At 44.3% G+C, this 24,734-nt stretch overlaps 1 protein-coding gene and 1 pseudogene across 1 annotated transcript in view; both read left to right on the top strand.

Annotated features, from left to right (window-relative positions):
* The window catches only part of ZNF567 (zinc finger protein 567), a 23,405-nt gene extending 8,560 nt beyond the window's left edge, over positions 1-14,845 (top strand). The window contains exons 2-4 of the mRNA XM_070062485.1: positions 5,692-5,824; positions 6,098-6,181; positions 12,488-14,845. Of these exons, the coding sequence (XP_069918586.1) occupies positions 5,782-5,824; positions 6,098-6,181; positions 12,488-14,220 (1,860 nt within the window). The 5' untranslated portion in view covers positions 5,692-5,781 and the 3' untranslated portion in view covers positions 14,221-14,845. The remainder of the gene's footprint in view (positions 1-5,691; positions 5,825-6,097; positions 6,182-12,487) is intronic.
* Positions 5,774-24,734, top strand: LOC127488169 (ubiquitin-ribosomal protein eS31 fusion protein-like; annotated as a pseudogene).

Genomic DNA, 24,734 nt, shown 5'->3' with positions numbered 1-24,734 from the left:
GAGAGAAAGTCTTCCATTCTACTGGTTCACTCCCCAAATGGCTGCAGCGCCCAGAACTTAGCTGATCCAAAGCCAGGAGCCAGGAGCTTCTTCTGGATCTCCCACGTGGGTGCAGGGGCCCAAGGAGTAGGGCCATCTTCTACTGCCTTCCCAGGCCATAGCAGAGAGCTGGAGTGGAGCAGCCGGGACTCAAACCGGTGTCCATATGGGATGCCGGTACTGCAAGCTGGGGCCTTAACCTGCTGCACCATAGCGCTGGCCCCTAGAGTTTACTCTTAGTAAGTGTATATTCTGTGGATCACCATTATACTGTCATACAGAACAGTTTCACTGTCCTAAGAATCTGATTGATTCTGCATGTTCATCCCTCTTCTCCCTGCCCCACTGAACCCTTGACAACCACTGATGTTTTTATTTATTCCAGAGTTTTGCCATTGATCTTGCACCATTATAGTTTCGTTTACTTATGCCCTATGTTTTGTTTTTCATTTGCCATGTATGTGATATTTATGTTTGTAATGAATGGTATTAAAATGTTTAAACCAAGAATCTAAAGCCCACAGGCCAGGTGTGGGCGCTGTGGGGCAGTGAGTTAAGCTGCTGCTTGAGATACCTGCATCCCACATTGGAGTGCTGATCTGGGTTCTGGCGACTCTGCTCCTGATCCAGCTTCCTGCATGCATCCTTGGAGGCAACAGATGACGGCTCACGTGTTCAGGGCTCTGCCACCCACATGGGACACCTGGATGGAGTTCTGGACTCCTGGCTTCATCCTGGCCCAGCTTTGCCTGTTGCAGGCATTTGGGGAATAAACTAGCAGATGAAAGACCTCTTTCTGTTATTTTAAAATAGATGAAAATATATAAATATTTAAAAGCATTTAAAAATTTTTTTAAGATTTATATTTTTATTTGAAAGGCAAAGTTACAGAGATGCAGAGGCAGAGAGAGAGAGACATATCTTCATCTGCTGGTTCACTCCCCAGATGGCAGCAACAGAGCTGGGCCAACTTGAAGCCAGGAGCCAGGAGCTTCTTCCAGGTCTCCCATGCGGGTACAGGTGCCAAAGGACTTGGGCCATCTTCTACTGCTTTCCTGGGCCATAGCAGAGAGCCAGATTGGAAGTGGAGCAGCTGGAACTGGAACCGGTGCCCATATGAGATGCTGGCACTGTAGGCAGCAGCTTTACTCACTAAGCCATAGCACTGGCACCTAAAAATAATTTTAAAAAAGTAAATAAGCCTGCAGGTAAATTCAACCTGCTGCCTGTTTTTATACACATTTGGAGCTACGAGTAGTTTTTACCTTTGAAATGTTTGAAAAAATTCAAAATAAAATTTTTTCACATGAAAATTATATAAAATTCAAATTTCAGTATCCAAAAATAAGTTCTATTGACATACAACTTTGTTCATTCACTTACATATTATTTATGGGTTCTTTTATGCTAAAATAGCAGAAAATATTCATCAGCTACTTTAAAAGATAAATGATATATTTTAAAGAAGAAAGATAATTAATACTTATGACTATTATGTATATCTTCTCATTTTTGTCATTACTTCCTGAAGACTTTAGTTAACACCTGGTGTTATTTTTATCTTCAGCCTAAAGAACTTCCTTTTTCAGCTTATTTAATGATAGAAATTTTTTTTTAAAGATTTATTTTATCTTAAAGCCAGAGTGACAGAGAAAGAGATTTTTCATCTGCTGGTTCCCTCCCCAAATGACCACATCAGCTAGGGCTGGGCCAGGCCAAATCTAGGAGTCCAGAATTCTATCTAGGTCTCCCACGTGGGTGGCAGGGGCCTAGGTACTTGGGCCATCCTCCACTACTTTTCAAGGCGCATCAGTCAGGAGCAGAAACAGAAGTGGAGCAGTCAGGACTTGAACCAGGACTCCAAACATTGGATACCACTGTTGTAGGTGGCACCTTAACTCATTGTGCCACAATGCCAGCCCCTTGCCTTGATGGTGCAGTTCTGCTGCTGTTAAATTCTCCCAGGTTTTATCTGTGCTGCCTTTACATACTTATACTGGATATAGAATTCCTAGTTTGCATTATCTTTGGGTTTTAGCAATTTAATTTGGATTTGGCCAAGTGTACTCTTTATTTTGGGACCATACACTGTGTCACAAATTTTTTGCTAACTTTGAATATGTTGGGCCATTATTTCCTTAACATTTTTCATTTTCATTCCCTTTTGAGGGACTCCAGCTGCAACTGGGTTGGATTACTTTGACCCATAGACCTGTGTGATTCTATTCACTTTTTCATGTTGTTTTGCTGTTGTTCTACTCAAAGTTCTTATTTTCTGTTGATCTGTTTATAAGGTTACTGATTCTTTTGTGATGTGCTTTTGAGTGTTTTCTACTGAAATTTTTCATTTCAGTTAGTGTGCTTTCTCATTCCTGAGTTTTCATTTGTTGCTTTCTTAATAGTTTATATTTTGAGATTCCACTTCAGAGTTTACATACTTTCTTTGAACACATTTAGAATAGCTTTTTTTTTTTTTTTTTTTTGGACAGGCAGAGTTAGACAGTGAGAGAGAAACAGAGAGAAAGGTCTTCCTTCTGTTGGTTCACCCCCCAAATGGCCGCCACGGCTGACGCTGCACCAATCCAAAGCCAGGAGCCAGGTGCTTCCTCCTGGTCTCCCGTGGGGTGCAGGGCCCAAGCACTTGGGCCATCCTCCACTGCCTTCCCGGGCCACAGCAGAGAGCTGGACTGGAAGAGGAACAACTGGGACTAGTACCCGGCACCCCAACCGGGACTAGAACCTGGGGTGCTGGCGCCGCAGGCAGAGTATTAGCCTGTGAGCCGCAGCGCCGGCCTAGAATAGCTGCTTTGAAGGTTTTTTTGTTTTTTTTCCTTTGGCAAAATCAAACCCCAGAGCTCACAAGGGATCAGTTTCTCTGTGTTTACGTGAATATAGATCATATTCCATATTCCCCTTATACATTCTGTTTTGTTTGAATGTACACTGTTTTCTGCTGGAAACTGCAACTGATGAGTAATAAATTAATCTAAATTTTTATGTTGTTCTGAGGATAATTGTGGTTCCCCTCTCCCCGCCCCGCAAGTAGACAGTTAACTTGCTTAGAATGAAACCTCAGGGGCCGGCGCCGTGTCTCACTTGGTTAATCCTCCGCCTGCAGCGCCGGCATCCCATGTGGATGCCGGTTCTAGTCCTGGCTGCTCCTCTTCCAGTCCAGCTCTCTGCTGTGGCCCAGGAGGGCAGTGGAGGATGGCTCAAGTGTTTGGGCCCCTGAACCTGCATGGGAGACCAGGAGGAAGCACCAGGCTCCTGGCTTCGGATTGGAGCAGCGCCAGCTGTGGCGGCCTTTTGGGGAGTGAACCAACGGAAGAAGACCTTTCTCTCTCTCTCTCTCACTGTCTATAACTCTACCTGTCAAATAAAAAAACTATTTAATTTTTTTTTTTTAAGATTTTATTTATTTGAGAGGTAGAATTACAGAGAGAGGGAAACACAGAGAGAAAGGTCTTCCATCTGCTGGTTCACTCCCCAAATAGCTGCAATAGTCAGAGCTTAGGTGATCCAAAGCCAGGAGCCAGGAGTTTCTTTAGTGTTTCCCACGTGGCTGCAGGGGCCCAAGGACTTGGGCATCCTCTACTGCTTTCTCAGGCCATAGCAGAGAGCTGGATTAGAAGTGGAGCAGCTGGGACTTGAACTGGCACCCCAATATGGGATGCCAGCACTGCAGGCATGGTGTTTTTTTTTTTTGTTTTTTTTTGTTTTTTTTTTTTGATAGAGTGGACAGTGAGAGAGAGAGACAGAGAGAAAGGTCTTCCTTTGCCGTTGGTTCACCCTTCAATGGCCGCCAGGGCTGGCGCGCTGCGGCCGGCACACCGCGCTGATCCGATGGCAGGAGCCAGGTACTTCTCCTGGTCTCCCATGGGGTGCAGGGCCCAAGCACCTGGGCCATCCTCCACTGTACTCCCTGGCCACAGCAGAGAGCTGGCCTGGAAGAGGGGCAACCGGGACAGAATCCGGCGCCCCGACCGGGACTAGAACCCGGTGTGCCGGCGCCGCAAGGCAGAGGATTAGTCTAGTGAGCTGCGGCGCCGGCCAGGCAGCAGCTTTACCCGCTACACCACAGTGCCTCCCATATAATTTTCTTCTTTACCTAACACATTTGTGTGAGGAAGATGGAAGTCTTCCTTCTTGGTGAAACCTAAGTAATTATTCCACTTTTGTGATACATTGTATCTTGTATATATTTTCATGTTGTACCTGTCACACCATTTTGAAGGTTTGTGCTTATATATATACTTTCTTTCATGTATTATATGCCTCTGAGACTATAACTTCTCCTGAGCAGGGGCAATTTCATTTGCTTTGGCACCTCCTTAAACCAGTACAGTCTTTTTGTTTTTAAACCAGTACAGGTTTGGGGCATAAAGTAACTTCACAGGGCAGGGGAAATCTGCCTAGTTGACAATTAAGATGGCCTAAGATGACAATTAAGATGACCTGTATCCCATATCAGAGTGCCAGGGTTCAATACCCAGCTCCTGCTCCTGACTTCAGCTTCCTGCTAATGCAGACCCTGGAAAGCAATGGTAATGACTCAAGTAACTGGGTGTCTGCCACCCAAGTGGAACGCCTGGATTGAGTTACTGTCTCCCAACTTAGGCCCCTGGCCCAGTTCAGTGCCACTGCAACTATTTGTGGGGTGGAAGTAGTGTTAGGGAGAACCAGCAGGTGGGAGTGCCCTCCCTCTCCTGACTGTTCTTAAATAAATAAATATATAGATACATAGATAAAGGAACTTGACACTGAATGCTTTCTTTTTTTTTTTTTCTTTTTTTTTTTTGACAGGCAGAGTGGACAGTGAGAGAGAGAGAGACAGAGAGAAAGGTCTTCCTTTTTTTGCCGTTGGTTCACTCTCCAATGGCCACCGCGGCCGGCGCATCGCGCTGATCTGATGGCAGGAGCCAGGAGCCAGGTGCTTTTCCTGGTCTCCCATGGGGTGCAGGGTCCAAGTACTTGGGCCATCCTCCACTGCACTCCCTGGCCACAGCAGAGAGCTGGCCTGGAAGAGGAGCAACCTGGACAGAATCCGGCGCCCCGACCGGGACTAGAACCCGGTGTGCCGGCGCCGCAAGGCGGAGGATTAGCTTAGTGAGCCACGGCGCCGGCGGGACACTGAATGCTTTTAGAATGCATTATTAGAGAGTTCAGTGGCAGGTATTTTCCCCCACATTATAAATCACAAAATTATAATCTTCACTTTACAAAGTTTCATAATTAATACTATAATGGGGCAGAGTTAAAAGTGGTTCCCGGGACTGGTGCTGTGGCGTAGCAGGTAAAACCTACAGTGCCAGCATCCCATATAGGCGCCAGCTCGAGTCCCAGCTGCTCCACTTCCAATCCAGCTCTCTGGTATGGCCTGGGAAAGCAGTAGAAGATGGCCCAAGTCCTTGGGCCCCTGCACCCATGTGGGAGACCCAGAAGAAGCTCCTGGCTCCTGGCTTCAGATTGATGCAGCTCCGGCCATTAAGGCCAATTTGGGAGTGAACCGGTGGATGGAAGACCTCTCTCTCTCTGCCTCTCCTTCTCTCTCTGTGTAACTCTGACTTTCAAATAAATAAATAAATCTTATAAAAAAATTTTTAAAAAGAGTGGTTCCCAGTGTTTGGTCAATCTGATCACAATTCCAATCAGTTACAGGGATCATTGTCATTCAAAGATGTGACTGTGGACTTTACTCAAGAAGAGTGGCAGCACCTTGATCCTGCTCAGAAGACTCTCTACATGGATGTGATGTTGGAAAACTATTGCCACCTCATCTCTGTGGGTAAGAAAAACCATTTGGAACGTCCAGTATCATTCATTTCTTCTTCTAGTACCTGAAATATGTGTAACCTTGAATTTCAGGGATACAGGGTGATGAATTCCTTTTGGGAGCAGAAAGGATTCTTGTGTCTTAACTTGCTTTATGTAAGCTGCTAAGTTTACTGTTACACAAATTAGTATCATCATTTATAGTAACTGAACATAACACCTTACTCCTTTATCAAAGATATTGAAGCCAACCAACTTCAGTTAAGTCTTTATTTTTCCATATCAGGGTGTCACATGACCAAGCCTGATGTGATCCTCAAACTGGAACGAGGAGAAGAGCCATGGACATCATTTTTAGGTCATACCTTAGGTGAGTTTCTAATTGCCCAGCAGATGATACCTAATGCAGAGCAAGTTTTAAAGGGGTCAAACTGAGGTTAGTACTTTTGAAGTGTTTTAGGATTATCTATTTAAATGGCCTTCATAAATACAAAACTTAAAACGAGACTCTTAAATATTGTTCTTCCCAAATACATTGTTTTCTAGTTTTTTTGTTATATCAAGACAGTTGCCAGTTTGTCTAAAAGGCGGTATATAGGGGCCTGTATTGCGCTGTAGTGAGTTTAAGCCACCGCCTGTGCTATCAGTACCTCATATGAGTATTAACTGGTTCATTACCTAGCTGCTCCACTTTGGATCCAACTCCCTACTGGTGGCCTGGAAAAGCAGCTAAAGATGGCCTAAATGCTTTGGCCTCAGCCACCCATGTAGGAGACCTGGATGAAGCTCCTGGCTATTGGCTTCAGCCTAGCCTAGTGCCAGCTGCTGCAGCCATTTGGAGAATGACCCAGCAGATGGAAGACAGACTCTCTTTCTCTCCCTCTCTCTCCATATCTCTATAACTCTGCAGGGCTTTTGTTTGTTTTTAAAGAGTTAGAGGGAGAGACAGAGAAATCTTCCAGCCACTGGTTCACTCCCCAGATGGCCACAATGGCTAGGGCTGGCCCAAAACTAGGAGTCAGGAACTTTATCTGGTCTACCACATGGGTGCAAGGGCCCCAGTACTTGGGCCATCTTCAGCTGCTTTTCCAGGCCATTAGCAGGGAGGTACACTGGAAGCGGAGCTGGGACCAAAACTGGTATATGGGATGCTGGCTATCACAGGCGGGGGCTTTAACTGCTACGCCATGAGGTGGCTCCATTCTGCCTTTCAGATAAATAAATAAATCTTTTTGTTTTAAAGGCTTATGGCTCATTTCTACTAAGTTTTTTCTTGATTAATGTCTCTCTATATAGCATTCTTAGTCCTTATGATGATATCATAGATTTTTTTCAAGTATTCTTTTTCTTTAAAAAAGACAAACTTCTTGGTTGGGCCTGGTGCTGTGGATCACTTGGTTAATCCTCCACCTGTGGCGCCAGCATCCCATATGGGCGCCAGGTGCCAGGTTCTAGTCCCAGTTACTCCTCTTCCAGTCCAGCTCTCTGCTGTGGCCCGGGAGGGCAGTGGAGGATGGCCTAAGTGCTTGGGCCCCTGCACCTGCATGGGAGACCAGGAGAAGCACCTGGCTCCTGACTGGCTTTGAATCAGCACAGCACTGGCTGTAGTGGCCATTTGGAGAGTGAACCAAAGGAAGGAAGACCTTTCTCTCTCTGTCTCTCTCTCTCTCTCTCTCTCTCTGTCTGTAACTCTACCTGTCAAATAAATTAAAAAAAAAAAAAAGAGAGAGAGAGAGAGCAACTTCTTGGCTAATTGTGGTGGAATGAGAAGGCCATGCCAAGAAGGCCACTGGCAGGCTAGCATCAGTTAGGACTGGCTTCGGAAACCCCCTGGGAAACCACCTGGCAACAGAGCCTGCCTGGCAATGGGCTATGATTGATTAGGGCATAAACTGCCTCTTGACCAGATTGGCTGCCTCGGCTATAAAAGCTGCTGTACCAACTGAAATAAACGAGTCTGCCAGCTGCTTGCCTCTGGCCCGCTTTCACCGGACTCCCGGGGTCTGTGTGGTAACTCTGCACCTCTTGCCCCCACCTCGCTCCTCCTCTCAGAACGAATCAACAGCAATAGTTAATGTTCTGTTTAGTTACTTACTATTTCCTTTCTTTAGCTTTCCTTCATTATACCTCAGATTTGTTTTCTGTACCAGGTCTAAGTTACCATTCTCACCATAAATCTAGCTGTTGGGCGGCTGGCATTGTTTCATAATGGGTTAAGCTGCCTCCTGGAATGTCAGGTTCACATATGGGTGCTCATTGATTCCCAGCTGCTCCACTTTTGATCCAGCTCTCTGCTGATGTGCCTGAGAAAGCAATGGAGGATGGCCCAAGTACTTGGGCCCCTGCACCCACATGGGAGACCTGGATGATGTTCCTGGCTCCTGGCCTTGACCTGGCCCAGTTCCGACCATTGAGGCCATTTAGGGAGTGAACCAGCAGATGGAAGATCTCTCCCTTTATCTCTGCCTCTGTGTGTGTGTGTGTGTGTGTAATTCTGTCTTTCAAAAGAAAAAAAAAATCTAGCTGTTAATTTTCAAATTCATTTGGCTCAGCTCAGACTGATAATTCCACAATTATCATTTTCTTCCATTAAATTTTTGTGGCTCATTTTATATAACTGGTCATTATTCCTGAAATCAACACTTGGTTTTGCTAAAACAGACCTCATTCCTTATTACCATGTTCCTTGTGTGCTTAATGCAAATTTTCTCTTTTCTTCCCCACTGTGACCATTATTATCTGAACAATGCCTAGCACATGATAATATCACACACACACACACACTTTAATAGATGTTGTTTCACTGTACTTCACTCTTATTTCACTAATTTGTCCTCAAGGGATCTGCTTCTAAATTATAATCCCAGGGCCAGTGCTGTGGTGAAGCGGATAAAACTGCTGCCTACAGCACGGGCATTCCACGTGTCTGCCGGTTCAAGCCCCAGCTGCTCCACTTCTGATCCAGCTCCCGCTAATGCACCTGGGAGAGCAGCCGAAGAAGGCCCAAATACTTTGGCTCCTGGTCCCACATGGGAGACCCAGAAGAAGCTCCTGGGTCCTGGCTTTGGATCAGCTCAACTCCCCTCTGGCTATTGCAGCCATTTGTGGAGTGAACCAGAGGATGGAAGATCTCTCTTCTTTCTCTCTAACTCTTTCAAATAAAATAAATAAATCTTTTAAAAAAATTATAATCCCATCTGTTGTCAGACATAAGCTCTTGGCTTTATGTAAATGGCTCTAACACTCATTTTTTCGTATTACCACTGTAATCCCTCAGGATTTGTACAGTCTGTCTTTTTGCCTATTTTGTGATATGTCAGAAATTAAAACCACTTTTTTCAGCTCTTAAATTTGTTTCCATTATCTATTTCTAAATTATTTTGTTCCAGCCATGATGTCAGTTTGAATCTTCTTTGTCCTCATTTTTTGTGGATCTGTTTACAATTTGTGATCAGTCTGTGAAATACATTGATCCAACAGAATTCTCATTTGTCACTGATTTTATACAAAATGAGCACTCCTATTTCATGTCTTCATTATTGTAATTATGGTCTGGTTTTGTGATAATTTTGTCCTAACTCATGCAATTTACAGTGTTATTTTCCTAACAGTAAATATAACCACGTGTTTTATATTTTTTATTACTTATTTTACAAAATTTATTTTCTTTGAGACATGAAGCCATCTGTTCTTTTCAGCTCTTTTTTGTAGAAACTTCTTTCTAATGTCCGATTGATCTAATCTTTCAAATATTCTCCACAAATGTAGGCATTAAATGGGTACTTTTCATTGTGTTGTTCTATCCTTTCCTATAATACATGTTGTTTAAGTCTCAAGATTTTTTCTCTATGAACTATTCTTTGATTTCTTCATGTATCTACCTTTCCGTATTCTGAATTCTGTGCTACCTATACTCTGCTCCCCAACACATACATACCTTGCTTTAATATGGCAATATAATTTGATGCCATATAGTATATGCCTTATGCTTAAGGATTCCTTCCCCCCAAAGATAAGATCCTGTGTTTGAATTTCTCTCTTTTTTTTTTTATTTTTTTTTTTATTTTTTTTTTTGACAGGCAGAGTGGACAGTGAGAGAGAGAGACAGAGAGAAAGGTCTTCCTTTGCCGTTGGTTCACCCTCCAATGGCCGCCGCGGCCGGCGCACCGCGCTGATCCGATGGCAGGAGCCAGGAGCCAGGTGCTTTTCCTGGTCCCCCATGGGGTGCAGGGCCCAAGCACCTGGGCCATCCTCCACTGCACTCCCTGGCCACAGCAGAGGGCTGGCTTGGAAGAGGGACAACCGGGACAGAATCTGGAGCCCCGACCGGGACTAGAACCCGGTGTGCCGGCGCCGCTAGGCGGAGGATTAGCCTAGTGAGCCGCAGCGCCGGCTGAATTTCTTTACTATAGTATATTCAGTACTTCATTGTTACTTCATTGTTTGTGGAGCTATGTAGGGGAGATATGTTTTTCATTCATTCATAAAGCATATACTGGTTAAAATTCTTTCAGCTATACCTGCTCATGCCATGACCCTAAATATGCTTTTTCAGGTGATTAGACTCTATACCACCTATCAGTGATACACAAAATAATTTAAACTCAGAGGGGTTCAAAAATATAACCAGTTAATTGTTAGTTTCTATAAGAGGGTTACTATCAAATCTGTATTTTTCATGAAGTATTTGGCAATATGCAAGATTCTTAAAATTACTTCTCTAGACCATAAATAAATTCACATTTTAAGGAAACAGCTTAAAGAGGTGGGGAAATATGTGAAGTGTTTTTGAAATCATAGAATGTTGGTATTTTCTTCAGGTTTTTCTAAATATGAGTAGAAGGAAGACTGAGGCTACTTGAGTCAAAGAACATAAACACAGGACAGGGAGTAAGCAAGGTATGCTTAGAACAGTTAAGTGACTGACATAAACATACTTCTTCGGGCTGACATTGGTCAGATATGTGAACAACCCTGAAAAGCTGTGTGAATATTAAAAGTAAGCCTGATATAAAGTTTTGTGGGGCTGGCACTGTGGCATAGTTAGGTCTCCTCTGGTGGTGCCAGCGTCCCATAAAGGTCCCAGTTCAAGTCCTAGCTGCTCCACTTCCCATCCAGCTCCCTGCTGATGGCCTGGGAAAGCAGTAGAAGATGGCCCAGGTGCTTGTGCCCCTGCACCCACGTTGGGGACCTGGAAGAGGCTCCTGGCTTTTGGTTTTGGATCAATCCAGCTCCAGCTGTTGCAGCCATTTGGGGAGTGAACCAGCCAATGGAAGATTTCTCTGTGTCTCCCTTCCTCTATAACTCTGCTCTCAAATTAATAAAGGAAAGGTTTTTTTTGTTTTTGTTTTTGTTTTTTGACAGGTAGAGTTAGACAGTGACAGAGAGAGAGAGAGGTCTTCCTTCCATTGGTTAACCCCTCAAATGGCCGCTACGGCTGGCGTGCTGCACCGATCCAAAGCCAGGAGCCAGGTGCTTCCTCCTGGTCTCCCATGCAGGTGCAGGGCCCAAGCACTTGGGCCATCCTCCACTGCCTTCCTGAGCCACAGCAGAGAGCTGGACTGGAAGAGGAGCAACTGGGACAGAATCCAGCACCCCAACTGGGACTAGAACCCGGAGTGCTGGCGCCAAAGGCGGAGGATTAGCCTAGTGAGTCATGGAACCGGCAAAAGTTTTATATATAAGAGAAATTCCTTGGTTATGTTAAATGGACTCAGGAAGAAACAGATTTTTGATGCTAGTTTTATCATTGTTTCATTAGATTAAATGATTGCAGGGTAACTAACATCAAATATAACTAAAATTTATAAGAGAAATAAAAATTTAAACTTATTGAATGACCTAGAACCAAATTGAACAAACTTGTCTTTCTGGTGTACCATATGAAAAACTGGAATGAAGGAATGCTACTTTATTGGAGAAAGCTTTAAACCAATATTTTCCCTAAAACTGAAAAGGTAAAAGCAGCTAAAAAGAATAGTAATTATAATTGATGGTCATGAGAGTTTTGTTATTGAAGTATTCTGAAATAACTGATGTAGCAGCAACCTGGAAATTTCAATTGAACATATTCTAGTCTGTTTGAAATTTCTTGTTAGGGTATTTTTCTACTTTTCCCCTCACATGAGAATATTATTCCCAGCTATTTGAAGGATTAGAGCTTAGATAATGGAATTTTTTCATAAATACTTAGGAAGTAGTTGATACTTAAAAGGTTTAAGTAGCAAATAATAGCTACATGGAAAGGGAAAGTGTGTGGAACAATCAAAAGTGTTTTACTTCAGTAATCTAGGGATCCATATATGAAAATATAGGCATTCTGTGTACTCCAAAAGTAATCCTTCCTCTAATATTTTCTTTGAACAAACATTACTACTCGTTCTTTTTGTCTTAGAGTTTTATGCCCTTGATAGAGTCACCTTATTTTCTTTGAATCCACATATCTAACCATCAATCCCTTTTCCACATTCTTTGACTTCTGTTTGGCTTTCTGTATGAAGTTCTATTGCAAGGTGGACAACGTGTTTCAAGGATCATTGCTTATTTTTTTCATCTGTTTCCCACTGAAGCAAGAGTTTTTGTTTAAGTTTAATGTTTATATTCCAGGTAGGCAGTAATTTGTCCTGGGTCTTTATGTGAAGATTCATAAGTTGTTATAAATTATATTCTTTTCTAGAAGAAAACTGGAAAACTGAAGACTTTTTAGTAAAATTCAAGGAACATAAAGATAAGTATTCCAGATCAATTGTATGCATCAACCATAAGAAACCAATTAAAGAGAAGAGTAACATATATGAAAAGTCAAAATCAATCATTCTAGGCAAAAACTCTGTTGATTCAAAAATATTACCTCCTGAATATGATACTCATGGAAAGATTTTGGAAAGTGTTTCAGAATTAATCATCGGTAATCTAAGTCCTGCAAGAAAGAGACTTAGTGAGTATAATGGATATGGGAACTCACTCCTCAGTACGAAGCAAGAGAAAGCTCATCCTCAAGTCAGATCCCATAATCAGAATGCCAGGGCTTTCAACCATAATGAAGGGCTTATGCAGTATCAGAAGATGGGAACTCCAGCTCAGTCATTTGGATATGATGAAAGTGAGAAATCATTCCTTAAAAGGGGAGGCTTAGTTACAGTTACACATAACAGAGCATACAGAGGGGAAAACTCATCTGTGTTCAATAAAAAGAGAAGAGCAACTAATATTGAAAAAAAACATACATGCTCTGAATGTGGGAAATCCTTCTGCAGGAAGTCAGTATTGATTCTTCATCAGGGAATTCACACAGAGGAAAAACCCTATCAGTGCCATCAGTGTGGAAATGCATTTAGAAGGAAGTCATATCTCATTGATCACCAAAGAACTCACACAGGAGAGAAACCCTTTGTTTGTAATGAATGTGGAAAGTCTTTCCGTTTAAAGACAGCTCTCACAGATCATCAGAGAACACATACAGGGGAGAAATCATATGAATGTCCACAGTGTAGGAATGCCTTCAGATTGAAGTCACACCTCATTCGTCACCAGAGAACTCATACAGGAGAGAAACCATATGAATGCAATGACTGCGGGAAGTCCTTCCGTCAGAAGACAACACTGTCTCTACATCAGAGGATTCATACTGGGGAGAAACCCTATATTTGTAAAGAATGTGGGAAGTCTTTTCACCAAAAGGCAAACCTTACTGTCCATCAGAGAACTCACACAGGGGAGAAGCCATATATTTGTAATGAGTGTGGGAAATCCTTCTCCCAGAAGACAACCCTTGCTCTTCATGAGAAAACTCATAATGAGGAGAAACCTTACATTTGTAATGAATGTGGAAAGTCCTTCCGCCAGAAGACAACTCTTGTAGCACATCAGAGAACACACACAGGAGAGAAATCTTATGAATGTCCTCACTGTGGGAAGGCCTTTAGAATGAAGTCATACCTCATTGATCACCACAGAACTCATACAGGGGAAAAACCATATGAATGTAATGAATGTGGGAAGTCATTCAGTCAGAAGACAAATCTCAATCTGCATCAGAGAATTCACACAGGGGAGAAACCCTATATCTGTAATGAATGTGGGAAGTCCTTTCGCCAGAAAGCAACCCTCACTGTACACCAGAAAATACATACAGGGCAGAAATCCTATGAATGTCCTCAATGTGGGAAAGCTTTTAGTAGGAAGTCATATCTCATTCATCATCAAAGAACTCACACTGGAGAGAAACCATATAAATGTAATGAATGTGGAAAGTGCTTCCGCCAGAAGACGAATCTCATTGTACATCAGAGAACTCACACAGGTGAGAAGCCTTATGTTTGTAATGAGTGTGGGAAGTCCTTTAGTTATAAGAGAAATCTCATTGTCCATCAGAGAACTCACAAGGCAGAAAATATGGAAATGCAATAAATGATTTGATTTCTTTGTGAGGTCTTCACAAGTTATTGTTAATTTTTAGGGTTTTTTAAAGAAAGCATGTTTTACAGTTCTATGTAATTTTAATCACAAACGTAATCATGGTTGTTAAGTACCATACCACATAACTACTGTTTATTAGTGAATAAAATGGGTATAATCATTTTAGTGAAGTCTTACAGCTATGAACTATTTTTGAAAGTTTTTAACTCATACTTTATTTTTTAAAAAATACATGCAGAGGCAGAGGCAAATTATGAAGTGGTTATAAGCATTGGTTTCTCCAGATGAGAAACAAAATATCTATGAACTATTTCTCATTGTACTCTGTGTAATAAAGAGTAGTTAGTTTCTTTTCCAAAGATTACCATTTCCCTGGCTTGTAATGTCATAAAGTAGTTTTTTGCATGTTTTATATATGATCATACATCATGAATGTGTCTTGCTTCACTCAACATTTTAAAGACTTGTACATTATTGCATGTGGCAGTAGTGTATTTTAATTTTGTATGCTATTCCATTTTAAGAATATATTGGCTATTTATCCTATTGCTGGATATTTGTATTTTTTTATAATTTTCTGTTTTAATAAAAATACTGCTATAAGTATTTGTTTATATATTTTGGTTTTTGTGTTTGTATTTATGTTTGATTTACACCTAGGACTGGAGTTACTAAGTCCAAGGGTACATGTAAGTCTTTTCAGCTAGAGTAGATACTAGCAAACATCCAGAAGTGTCTCAACATAAAATTATTCATTTTAGAGATGAACAACTCCAGATGTAATCATTGTAGACAGGTCTTTAGTAGGGATTCAAACTGGAAAAACTCAACTAAAAAGAAACCTAATAATTGTGTTAATGTACAAGACCATTCTGGATATATGGACTCAAATATAAAAGCCTTTACCTATAACTCAACACTTAGACAAAACTAGATCATTCATATTTGAGGGAAATCCTTTAGGTCTCATTATATAAATATATATTTAGCAATAGCTTAACTTCTACCTGATTCAACATAAAAGAATTCATGCAAGAGAGGCCGGCGCCGCGGCTCACTAGGCTAATCCTCCGCCTTGCGGCGCCGGCACACCGGGTTCTAGTCCCGGTCGGGGCGCCGGATTCTGTCCCGGTTGCCCCTCTTCCAGGCCAGCCCTCTGCTGTGGCCAGGGAGTGCAGTGGAGGATGGCCCAAGTGCTTGGGCCCTGCACCCCATGGAAGACCAGGAAAAGCACCTGGCTCCTGGCTCCTGCCATCGGATCAGCGCGGTGCGCCGGCCGCGGCGGCCATTGGAGGGTGAACCAACGGCAAAAGGAAGACCTTTCTCTCTGTCTCTCTCTCACTGTCCACTCTGCCTGTCAAAAAAATAAAAAAAATTCAAAAAAAAATAAAATCATGCAAGAGAAAGGGATTAGGAGAAGGGAGATACACTAGTAAAATTTCAGTGAACAGAAATAACAAAAGAGAATTGTGAGAAATATTTTCTATATACTAGATCCTTTTGTACTTTAATCTACCTCAAAGGAAATGTGGGTCTTTAAAAACTCAAATAGAAAATAGCAAAATTTGATGTTTGAAAATTGGAAACCTGCTAAGATAATAACTTCTCAGCATTGTAAGAATAGTATACTCAACATTAACTATATTATTGAAGGCCCACTTTGAGAACGATCTCTTATAACCAAATGTACAGCATATGAACATGCTGTCATTGTAGGCATTTAAATGAACTTTTTTTTTTTTTAATGGACAAACTATAAGCCATATCTCAATAATCAGGAAGACAGGTCATGGTTCTGGCCTATGCAAAGGGACCACAATTGTTAACATAAAAGCATTTCCACATACTTTTCAGTCCTGCTCTCAAATACTCAGTGCAATAAACAGTGATAAGGAAAAACACATGATAAAAATTTAGACCTGACGGCCAGCGCCGCGGTTCAATAGGCTAATCCTCCGCCTAGCGGCGCCGGCACACCGGGTTCTAGTCCTGGTCAGGGCGCCGGATTCTGTCTCGGTTGCCCCTCTTCCAGGCCAGCTCTCTGCTGTGGCCCGGGAGTGCAGTGGAGGATGGCCCAAGTGCTTGGGCCCTGCACCCCATGGGAGACCAGGAGAAGCACCTGGCTCCTGCCTTCGGATCAGCGCGGTGCGCCAGTTGCGGCGGCCATTGGAGGGTGAACCAATGGCAAAGGAAGACCTTTCTCTCTGTCTCTCTCTCTCTCACTGTCACTCTGCCTGTAAAAAGAAAAAATTTAGACTAGATAGGGGCGTAGGTAAAATATGTAATTCCTTATCTGAGCAAAACCTCACTGAATTTCAGCCCTATTTGTAATTATGTTTAGAGAGGGGGTATGATGAGAACAGGCAGGATGAACATAGTAGAGTGAAATAATTAGAGCAAATAGGTAAGGTCACAGACTTACATTGAGAACTGTGAGGACCTAGGGCTTATTTCATTTGAAAAGAAATTTATTTCTAGATGATTCAATATTGTAATACTCGCAATGGTGACTAACAAGAATTGTATTAATGAGCAAAGATGCAAGTCACTCATTCCATGGGTGAGCAATGAATGGTGAGAATGGGCTGAGCATTGTGGCTTCAAGTCCTGAACTGATGCTCTTGAACACCTTCCCAGATGTTTCACTATGTGACACAAAAAATAAAAAGTATTTGTGGCATCTCTACATGTGCCATCCTCCTCTTGACTTAGTGATTATATCATCAAATAGCTATGTTCTGTGGAACATTGTATCCACATTACCGTTTTATTTTTCAGTATTTATTTATTTGAAAGAATTAGAAGGACAGAGAGAGATCTTCCATCTGCTGGTTCACTTCCCAAATGGGCACTAGGGCCAGGGCTGAGCCAGGCGGAAGCCAGGAGCTTTAACTGGGTCTTCCACATAGGTGGCAGGGACTCAACACTTGGGCCATCCTCCACTGCTTTTCCCAGGCCATTAGCAGGGAGCTGGGTTGAAAGTGGAGCAACGGGGACACAAACCATCACCCATATGGGATACCAGTGTTGCAGTTGGTAGCTTTACCTGCTATGCCACAACATCAGCCACACAATTTATTTTTATAGATAGGACATGGATTCATATATATATATTTTTATTTATTTATTTTTTATTTTTTTCTTTTGACAGGCAGAGTGGACAGTGAGAGAGGGAGAGAGACAGAGAGAAAGGTCTTCCTTTGCCGTTGGTTCATCCCCCAATGGCCGCCGCGGCCGGCGCACCACGCCGATCCGATGGAAGGAGCCAGGTACTTCTGGACTCCCATGGGGTGCAGAGCCCAAGCACTTGGGCCATCCTCCACTGCACTCCCTGGCCACAGCATATATATTTTTAAGTGCAAAGAACTAGAAATTATGGCGTACTAATGGACAGCTTTTTAAATAGCTAAACTTTTTTTTAAGACTTAATTATCTGAAAGATTTACAGAGAGGTAGAGCCAAAGAGAGAGAGGTCATCCAATCCGCTGGTTCACTCCCCAAATGACCATAACCGGCAGAGCTGAGCTGATCAGGAGCCAGGAGCTTCTTCCAGGTCTCCCATGGTGAGTGCAGGGGCCTATGGACTTGGGCCATCTGCTTTTTGCAGGCCATGCCGAGAGCTGGATAGGAAGAGAAGCAGCTAGGACACGAACTAGCATCCATGTGGGATGCCGGTGGTGTAGTCTGGGGCTTTAACCGCTGTGCCATAGTGCTGGCCTCCTTAAATAGCTAAACTTTAAAAGTACAATTATAAACTTACAGATGATCAAGGATGTTTTCTTATGTAAGAAAACTCCCAGTATAGGCTATGTAAATAAGTTTTGATTATTTGTATAGTAATCTTTGGACATTTCCACATTTGTGCTTAAGTTTTAAGTCTCAACATGTCCTCTTTGTGGAAAATTTTTAACTTGGGACTGGTGGTGTGGCACAGCAGGTAAAGCTGTCGTGTGTAATGCTGGCATGCTATATGGGCACCAGTTCCAGTCCTAGCTGCTCCACTTCTGATGCAGTTCCCTGATAATGGCATGGGAAAGCAGCAGATGGTCCAAATGCTTTGGGCCCTACCCATAACATAGGAGACCTGGAAGAAACTCCTGGGTTTTGTCTGGCCCAGCCTTGGTGGTTGCAGCCATTTTGGAAGTGAACCAGCGGAATAGAAGATCGATCTCCCTCTCCCTTTCCCCAGCCCTCCCCCTGCCTCCTTTTCAAATAAATAAACCATTAAAAAAAGTTTCTTATGAAATCCATGGTTGCATCATGGTAATTCTGCACTTTTTCAAAAAATTTTAAAAAAAGAGCCAGTGTTGTGTAGCAGGTTAAGCTGCTGCTAGTGATGCCAGAATCCTGTATGGGTGCTGGTTTGTGTCCCTGCTGCTCCACTTCTGATCCAGCTCCCTGCTTATGCACCTGGGAAAGCCGCAGGAGATGGCCGCCACATGCTTGGCCCCTGCTACCCATGTGGGAGACCAGGAAGGTGGCTCCTGGCTTCAGCCTGGCCCAGCCCTGGCCATTGTGGCCATCTGGGGAGTGAACCAGTGGATGAAAGATCTCTGTCCCTCTCTCTCCGAGTTTCAAATATTTTTTTTTTAAACAGGCAGAGTGGACAGTGAGAGAGAGAGAGAAAGGTCTTCCTTTTTGCCGTTGGTTCACCCTCCAATGGCTGCCGCGGCCGGCACTCTGCGACCGGCGCATCGCGCTGATCCGAAGCCAGGAGCCAGGTGCTTCTCCTGGTCTCCCATGTTGGTGCAGAGCCCAAGCACTTGGGCCATCCTCCACTGCACTCCCTGGTCACAGCAGAGAGCTGGCCTGGAAGAGGGGCAACTGGGACAGAATCCGGCGCCCCAACCGGGACTAGAACCCAGTGTGCCGGCGCCGCAAGGCGGAGGATTAGCCTATTGAGCCGGGCGCTGGCCTCAAATAAATCTTTTAAAAAATAATTCTAGGGGCTGGCGCTGCGGTATAGCAGGTAAAGCTGCCACCTGCAGTGCTGGCTTTCCATATGGGCACCAATTCAAGTCCCATCTACTCCACTTCCAATCCAGCTCTCTCTATGGCCTGATAAAGCAGTAGAAGATGGCCCACGTACTTGGACCTCTGCACCTGCATGGGAGACCTGGAAAAAGCTCCAGCCACTGCGGCCATTTGGGGAGAGAACCGGCAGGTGGAAGAACTCTCTCTGCCTCTGCCTATCTGTAACTGTGCCTTTTGAATAAATAAATCTTTTAAAAATAATTCTAATTTTTAAGCAGGTGCCGCATTGTTCCACTGCAACATCACTATCCAACATTTTCAATGGCGATATACAAGGACTCAGATTTCATGACACCATAGCATCACTTATATTCCATTAAAAAATCATTAACATGACAACCATAGTAGGCGTAAAGTGGTATCATGATATTTATTTGCATGTCCCCAATTAATAATGTAGGTATCCTTCATTCTTGGAAAACTTTGGATTAATACTTATTTCTTCCAGTGCCTCAAAATGTGTCATTTCTTTCTGTGGTTTCTCATAAGAAATCTGCACTTTCAGGTTTTCCCCCCTCTCAAAAGTAAGGGACTTTTCTCTTGCTACTTTCAAGAGTTTTATGTGATCTTTAGTTTTCTGAATTTCAACTATTATGTGTTGTGTTGCTCTGCGTAGAGGAGGAGGACGAAAATTGTTGAATGCAGTTTCTTCAGTCTGTTTGTCTTTAACCAACTTGGAGGGGGGATTTTTAATCATTATTTCAGTACTTTTCCAACCATTTTTTTCTTCAAGATTTTCATTACAGTGAATGTTAGATCTTCTGTTCCTGAGCCATCCTAGCACACACACACACATACACACACCCCTGTTTCGTCTCTTGTTCAGACTGAGTAATCTATTGTCCTATATTACAGGTCACTGTTTCCTTTGTCCTTTCCATTTCTTCTCTTTGCCCTCCGTGGAGCTTATTTCAACTGTATTTCCCAAATTACTCTGTTTATCTTGTATATATTCTAATTTCTTTTCTGGACATCCAAGTTCTGTGGAGACTGTTTTCTATTTGTTTCAAATGTGGTTATTGTCGCTCCCCCTCTTCGTGGAGGAGCAACACTGGACCCTGCGCTGTTCTTTCGTCTGCTCGGCCCTCCCCGGGATTGCTGTTGGTTCTTCCCGGGTTGGCTACTATCCCTTCCACCTCCGTGGAAGGGCAGTTCCCCCTGGCCGCATTCCCCACTTCCGCAGGGGAGCGGCACACCGCCGGCCGGCTTTCTCGGGGGCTGCACGGGTTCCCTTAGATGTTCCCCATAGATGTTCCTGGTGCATGCCGTCTCTCTCCTCCCTTATAGTCCTCCTCTGCCAATCCCAACTCGGCTGCCCACACGCCGAGTACGCTGCTCTCCAATCAGGAGCAAGTCCTACAGTTTATTGGTTGAACTGGAGGCAGCTGGGTAGAAGCTGTTTTCTCCTCTCCCAGCGCCATATTGTAGGAGAGCAGATGCATAGAATAAGTCTTAATTCCAGTAACTTAGTCTAGTCCGAGCTGCTCCCCACAGATCCCCCTTTCTTTTTATTTTTTTGGCGTTGATACGCGCCTGTCTTCGGTGTCCCGCAGCACACACTCTGCTCTACTTGCTAGAGTTGCCACAGGTTCTTACAAGTCCTATCAATGAGGCAAACCGAATCCGGGTCCTCTCTTCGCCATGTTGTGAGGAGGTTTTTAGGCGCTGATGCATGCCTGTGTTCGGTGCCCTGCAGCGCATGCTCTGGTCGAGCCTGCAGGGGCTTACAAGCCCTATCAGGCAAACCGAATCCAAGCCTTCTCATTGCCTTTTTGTGGGGAGGCCTTACTGATGTTAATTCGTGCCTGTCTTCGGTGACCTGCGGTGCATAAGCTGCTAGCTGCCCGCAGGTGCTCATCGCCTCACTTAATCAGGCAGACCGAATCCAAGCTTTCTTATTGCCATGTTGAGGGGAGGCCTTTCTATTTCTCTATTTCTCTATCTCCGGGCATTCCTATTTCTCCCATTCCACTTCTATCTTCCAGCATTCCTATTTCTCTCACTTTACTTCTAAAACTTCTGTTTCTCTTATCCCTGCGGCTTTCCGGCGCCCGCCCCGAGACTGCTTCTCGGCGACTTCCCGGCTCTGAGCCGCTTCAGCCCGCGCTTCTCCGATCTGTGCGGCTTCCCGGCTTTGCGCGGCTTCCCGGCGCCTCGCCCCGCCGGCGGGTTCCCGGCTCTGCGCGCACGCTCCGCGGTCTCCACGCACTTCGCGCCCGCACCACGGCCTCGCGCCAGCGTTCCCTATCTATTCACGCCCCGTGCTCTCTCTGCACGCGGCGGCTTCCGCGAATGTTTCCGCCACCACCGGCATTCAGTCCAAGTTCCCCGGACTAACCTGGAGAATCCTGGCGGCCCACGTCTCTGCCTCTGGTTCCAGATCTTCGCCTCTTGCTCCCCGGGGTGACTTGAAGAATTCCAAGGTGGCTTGGCCTGCACTCGCGGCTTCATCCTCCCTAACATTTTTCTCTACCCGGCATGCTTCCCCAAGTTTTCTTCCAACAATATTTCTCCCTCATTTCTCCTGGCTTCTCCCCACAGTCCATATCCGAGTCCAAGTTTCCTCTAGGTTTCACTTTCACTTTCAACCTGCAGTCCGTATCTAAGTTTCTTCTTGCTTTCACTTTAAATCCTAACTTCTTTCCCACAGTCCATATCCGAGTCTCTGCCTAGGCTTTCAATAGCTTCTTCCGGCACCTAGGCTCTTTGCTAGTCTCTCTCTCCGGTATTTTCCTACTTCTTCCCGTTTCTTCCCTCCTAAGTTTGCTATCCGTCCTAGGTTTCCTATCCGAGTCAGGTTTCCTAATCCGAGTCACGGCACCATTATGTCGCTCCCCCTCTTCGTGGAGGAGCAACACTGGACCCTGCGCTGTTCTTTCGTCTGCTCGGCCCTCCCCGGGATTGCTGTTGGTTCTTCCCGGGTTGGCTACTATCCCTTCCACCTCCGTGGAAGGGCAGTTCCCCCTGGCCGCATTCCCCACTTCCGCAGGGGAGCGGCACACCGCCGGCCGGCTTTCTCGGGGGCTGCACGGGTTCCCTTAGATGTTCCCCATAGATGTTCCTGGTGCATGCCGTCTCTCTCCTCCCTTATAGTCCTCCTCTGCCAATCCCAACTCGGCTGCCCGCACGCCGAGTACGCTGCTCTCCAATCAGGAGCAAGTCCTACAGTTTATTGGTTGAACTGGAGGCAGCTGGGTAGAAGCTGTTTTCTCCTCTCCCAGCGCCATATTGTAGGAGAGCAGATGCATAGAATAAGTCTTAATTCCAGTAACTTAGTCTAGTCCGAGCTGCTCCCCACAGTTATGATGTTCAGGAACTTTTAAGACGTCTCCTTTCTATATTAGATAAGAGTCTAACATCTCTTTCCTCTCTATGCTCTTTTCTTTTCTTTTTTCTTTTTTTTTTTTCTTTTTTGACAGGCAGAGTGGACAGTGAGAGAGAGAGACAGAGAGAAAGGTCCTCCTTTGCCGTTGGTTCACCCTCCAATGGCCACCGCGGCCAGGGCGCTGTGGCCGGTGCACCGCGCTGATCTGATGGCAGGAGCCAGGTACTTATCCTGGTCTCCCATGGGGTGCAGGGCCCAAGTACTTGGGCCACCCTCCACTGCACTCCCTGGCCACAGCAGAGAGCTGGCCTGGAAGAGGGGCAACCAGGACAGAATCCGGCGCCCCAACTGAGACTAGAATCCGGTGCCCCAACTGGGACTAGAATCCGGTGTGCCGGCGCTGCGGCTCACTAGGCTAATCCTCTGCCTTGTGGCACCAGCTCTATGCTCTTTTTCTTAATGTTTATTTTCATCTACTTGAAAGGCAGAGGGAGACACACACACACAGACATCTCCCATCTACTGGTTCACTCCCTAAATGCCACAAAAGTCGAGGGCTGGACCAGGCTGAACCCAGAAGCCCATAACTCCATCTGGGTGTCCCACATAGGTAGCAGGCAACAAAAACTTGAGCCATCATCTGCTACTTTCCAGCATGCATTACCAGGAAGCTGGATCAGAAGTCGAGTAGCTGGGACTCAGACTGGCTGATAAGGATGTAGGCATTCCAAGTTGTGGCTTAACCCCTCAGCATACCACAAGGCCTTGCTCTTGTGCTCTTTTGATTATCTTTTTTAATTATTGATTTCTAATTGAAATGTGGACATTTGTCTATTATGACATTGTAAATCTTATTTAAACCTCTTTTAGCTGGCTTTCTCTGACACTACTCTGGAGTAGAGGGTATGGTGGGAGGGGGGAGTGTGCCATTTTGTTAGGCACACCAGGATTAGAAATTCAGGTTTCTGCACTCTCCACTGACACCTGATAGGGTATTGCTCCTTTCTATTAGGTATGAATGGGAGTTCTGGCTCCATAATAAACTTCTTTGGAAACCTCTCTGGTTAAAAGATAGGAGTGTTGTTCACTTACCCTCCATATATACCACAAAGCAGGAGATGGCTGTGTTTAAGCTAAGAAGTGTTGAAGGTCTGACTGTACTACACCTGTGGCACTGACCCAGCAGGTGATTTGAGGAACACCTTTTCATACTGAGTTAGGGGATGAAAAATCCAGGCTCTCCACATGAATCCAGAAGCCCATTTAATTGAGAGCTCAAATGACAATCCTGGTTCCATTCCATTCCGTCTTCCTGAACCACCCTGGCAGGGGCACTGGGGGTATTGCTATTGCTTGTTGACAGCAGAAATCCAGGGTCTTTACAGGGCCTCAATAGCATGGGTATGAGGCATCTTTTTCCGGGGGTCTTTGGCTGGAGTAGATCAGTTTCCCCACAGCCTCACCAACAGAGTGTATTGTCAAGTGTTTATTATTATTGTTATTTTTGTCAATCTGATAAGTACAAATGGCTTATCAGTATATTTTAGTTATATTTCTTAGTACGACTGAATTGTAACTAACATGTTCTCAACATGTTTAAAAGACATTTTAACTTTCTGATCCATCATCTGTTGTGGGATTGCCACCAAGATGCAGATTTTCATAAAAACCATTACGGGGAAGACCATCTCACTTGAGCTTGAACCCTCGGATACAAAAGAAAATGTAAAGGTTGAGATCCAAGATACGGATGGAATTCCTCCTGATCAGCAAATATTGATCTTTGCTGGCAAGCAACGGGAAGATGGAAGAACTGCATCTGATTACAGCATTCAAAAGGAGGATAATCTTCATCATGGTGCTGTTATGGAAGAAGTCTTAGACCACACCCAGGAAGTACTTAGAGTACTGTAAGGTGGAGGACAAGGGTTGTCCTGAGTGCTGTAAGGTTGGAGAGAATGGCAGAACTAGTCGGCTTGGTTGGGAGTGCCCTTCTGATGAATGCGTTTATGCCCAGTCACTTTAACAGACATTATTGTGGCAAATGTTTTCTAACTTACTGTTTTGACAAACCAAAAGACAAGTAATTGTATATGAAGAGTTCATTAAAGACATTAAAGACATGAACTAATATTTTAAAGAAAAA

The sequence above is a fragment of the Oryctolagus cuniculus genome, chromosome 18, assembly GCF_964237555.1.
Source record: "Oryctolagus cuniculus chromosome 18, mOryCun1.1, whole genome shotgun sequence".
Taxonomy (NCBI): Eukaryota; Metazoa; Chordata; class Mammalia; order Lagomorpha; family Leporidae; genus Oryctolagus; species Oryctolagus cuniculus.
This window is presented reverse-complemented; position numbering and strand designations above follow the sequence as displayed.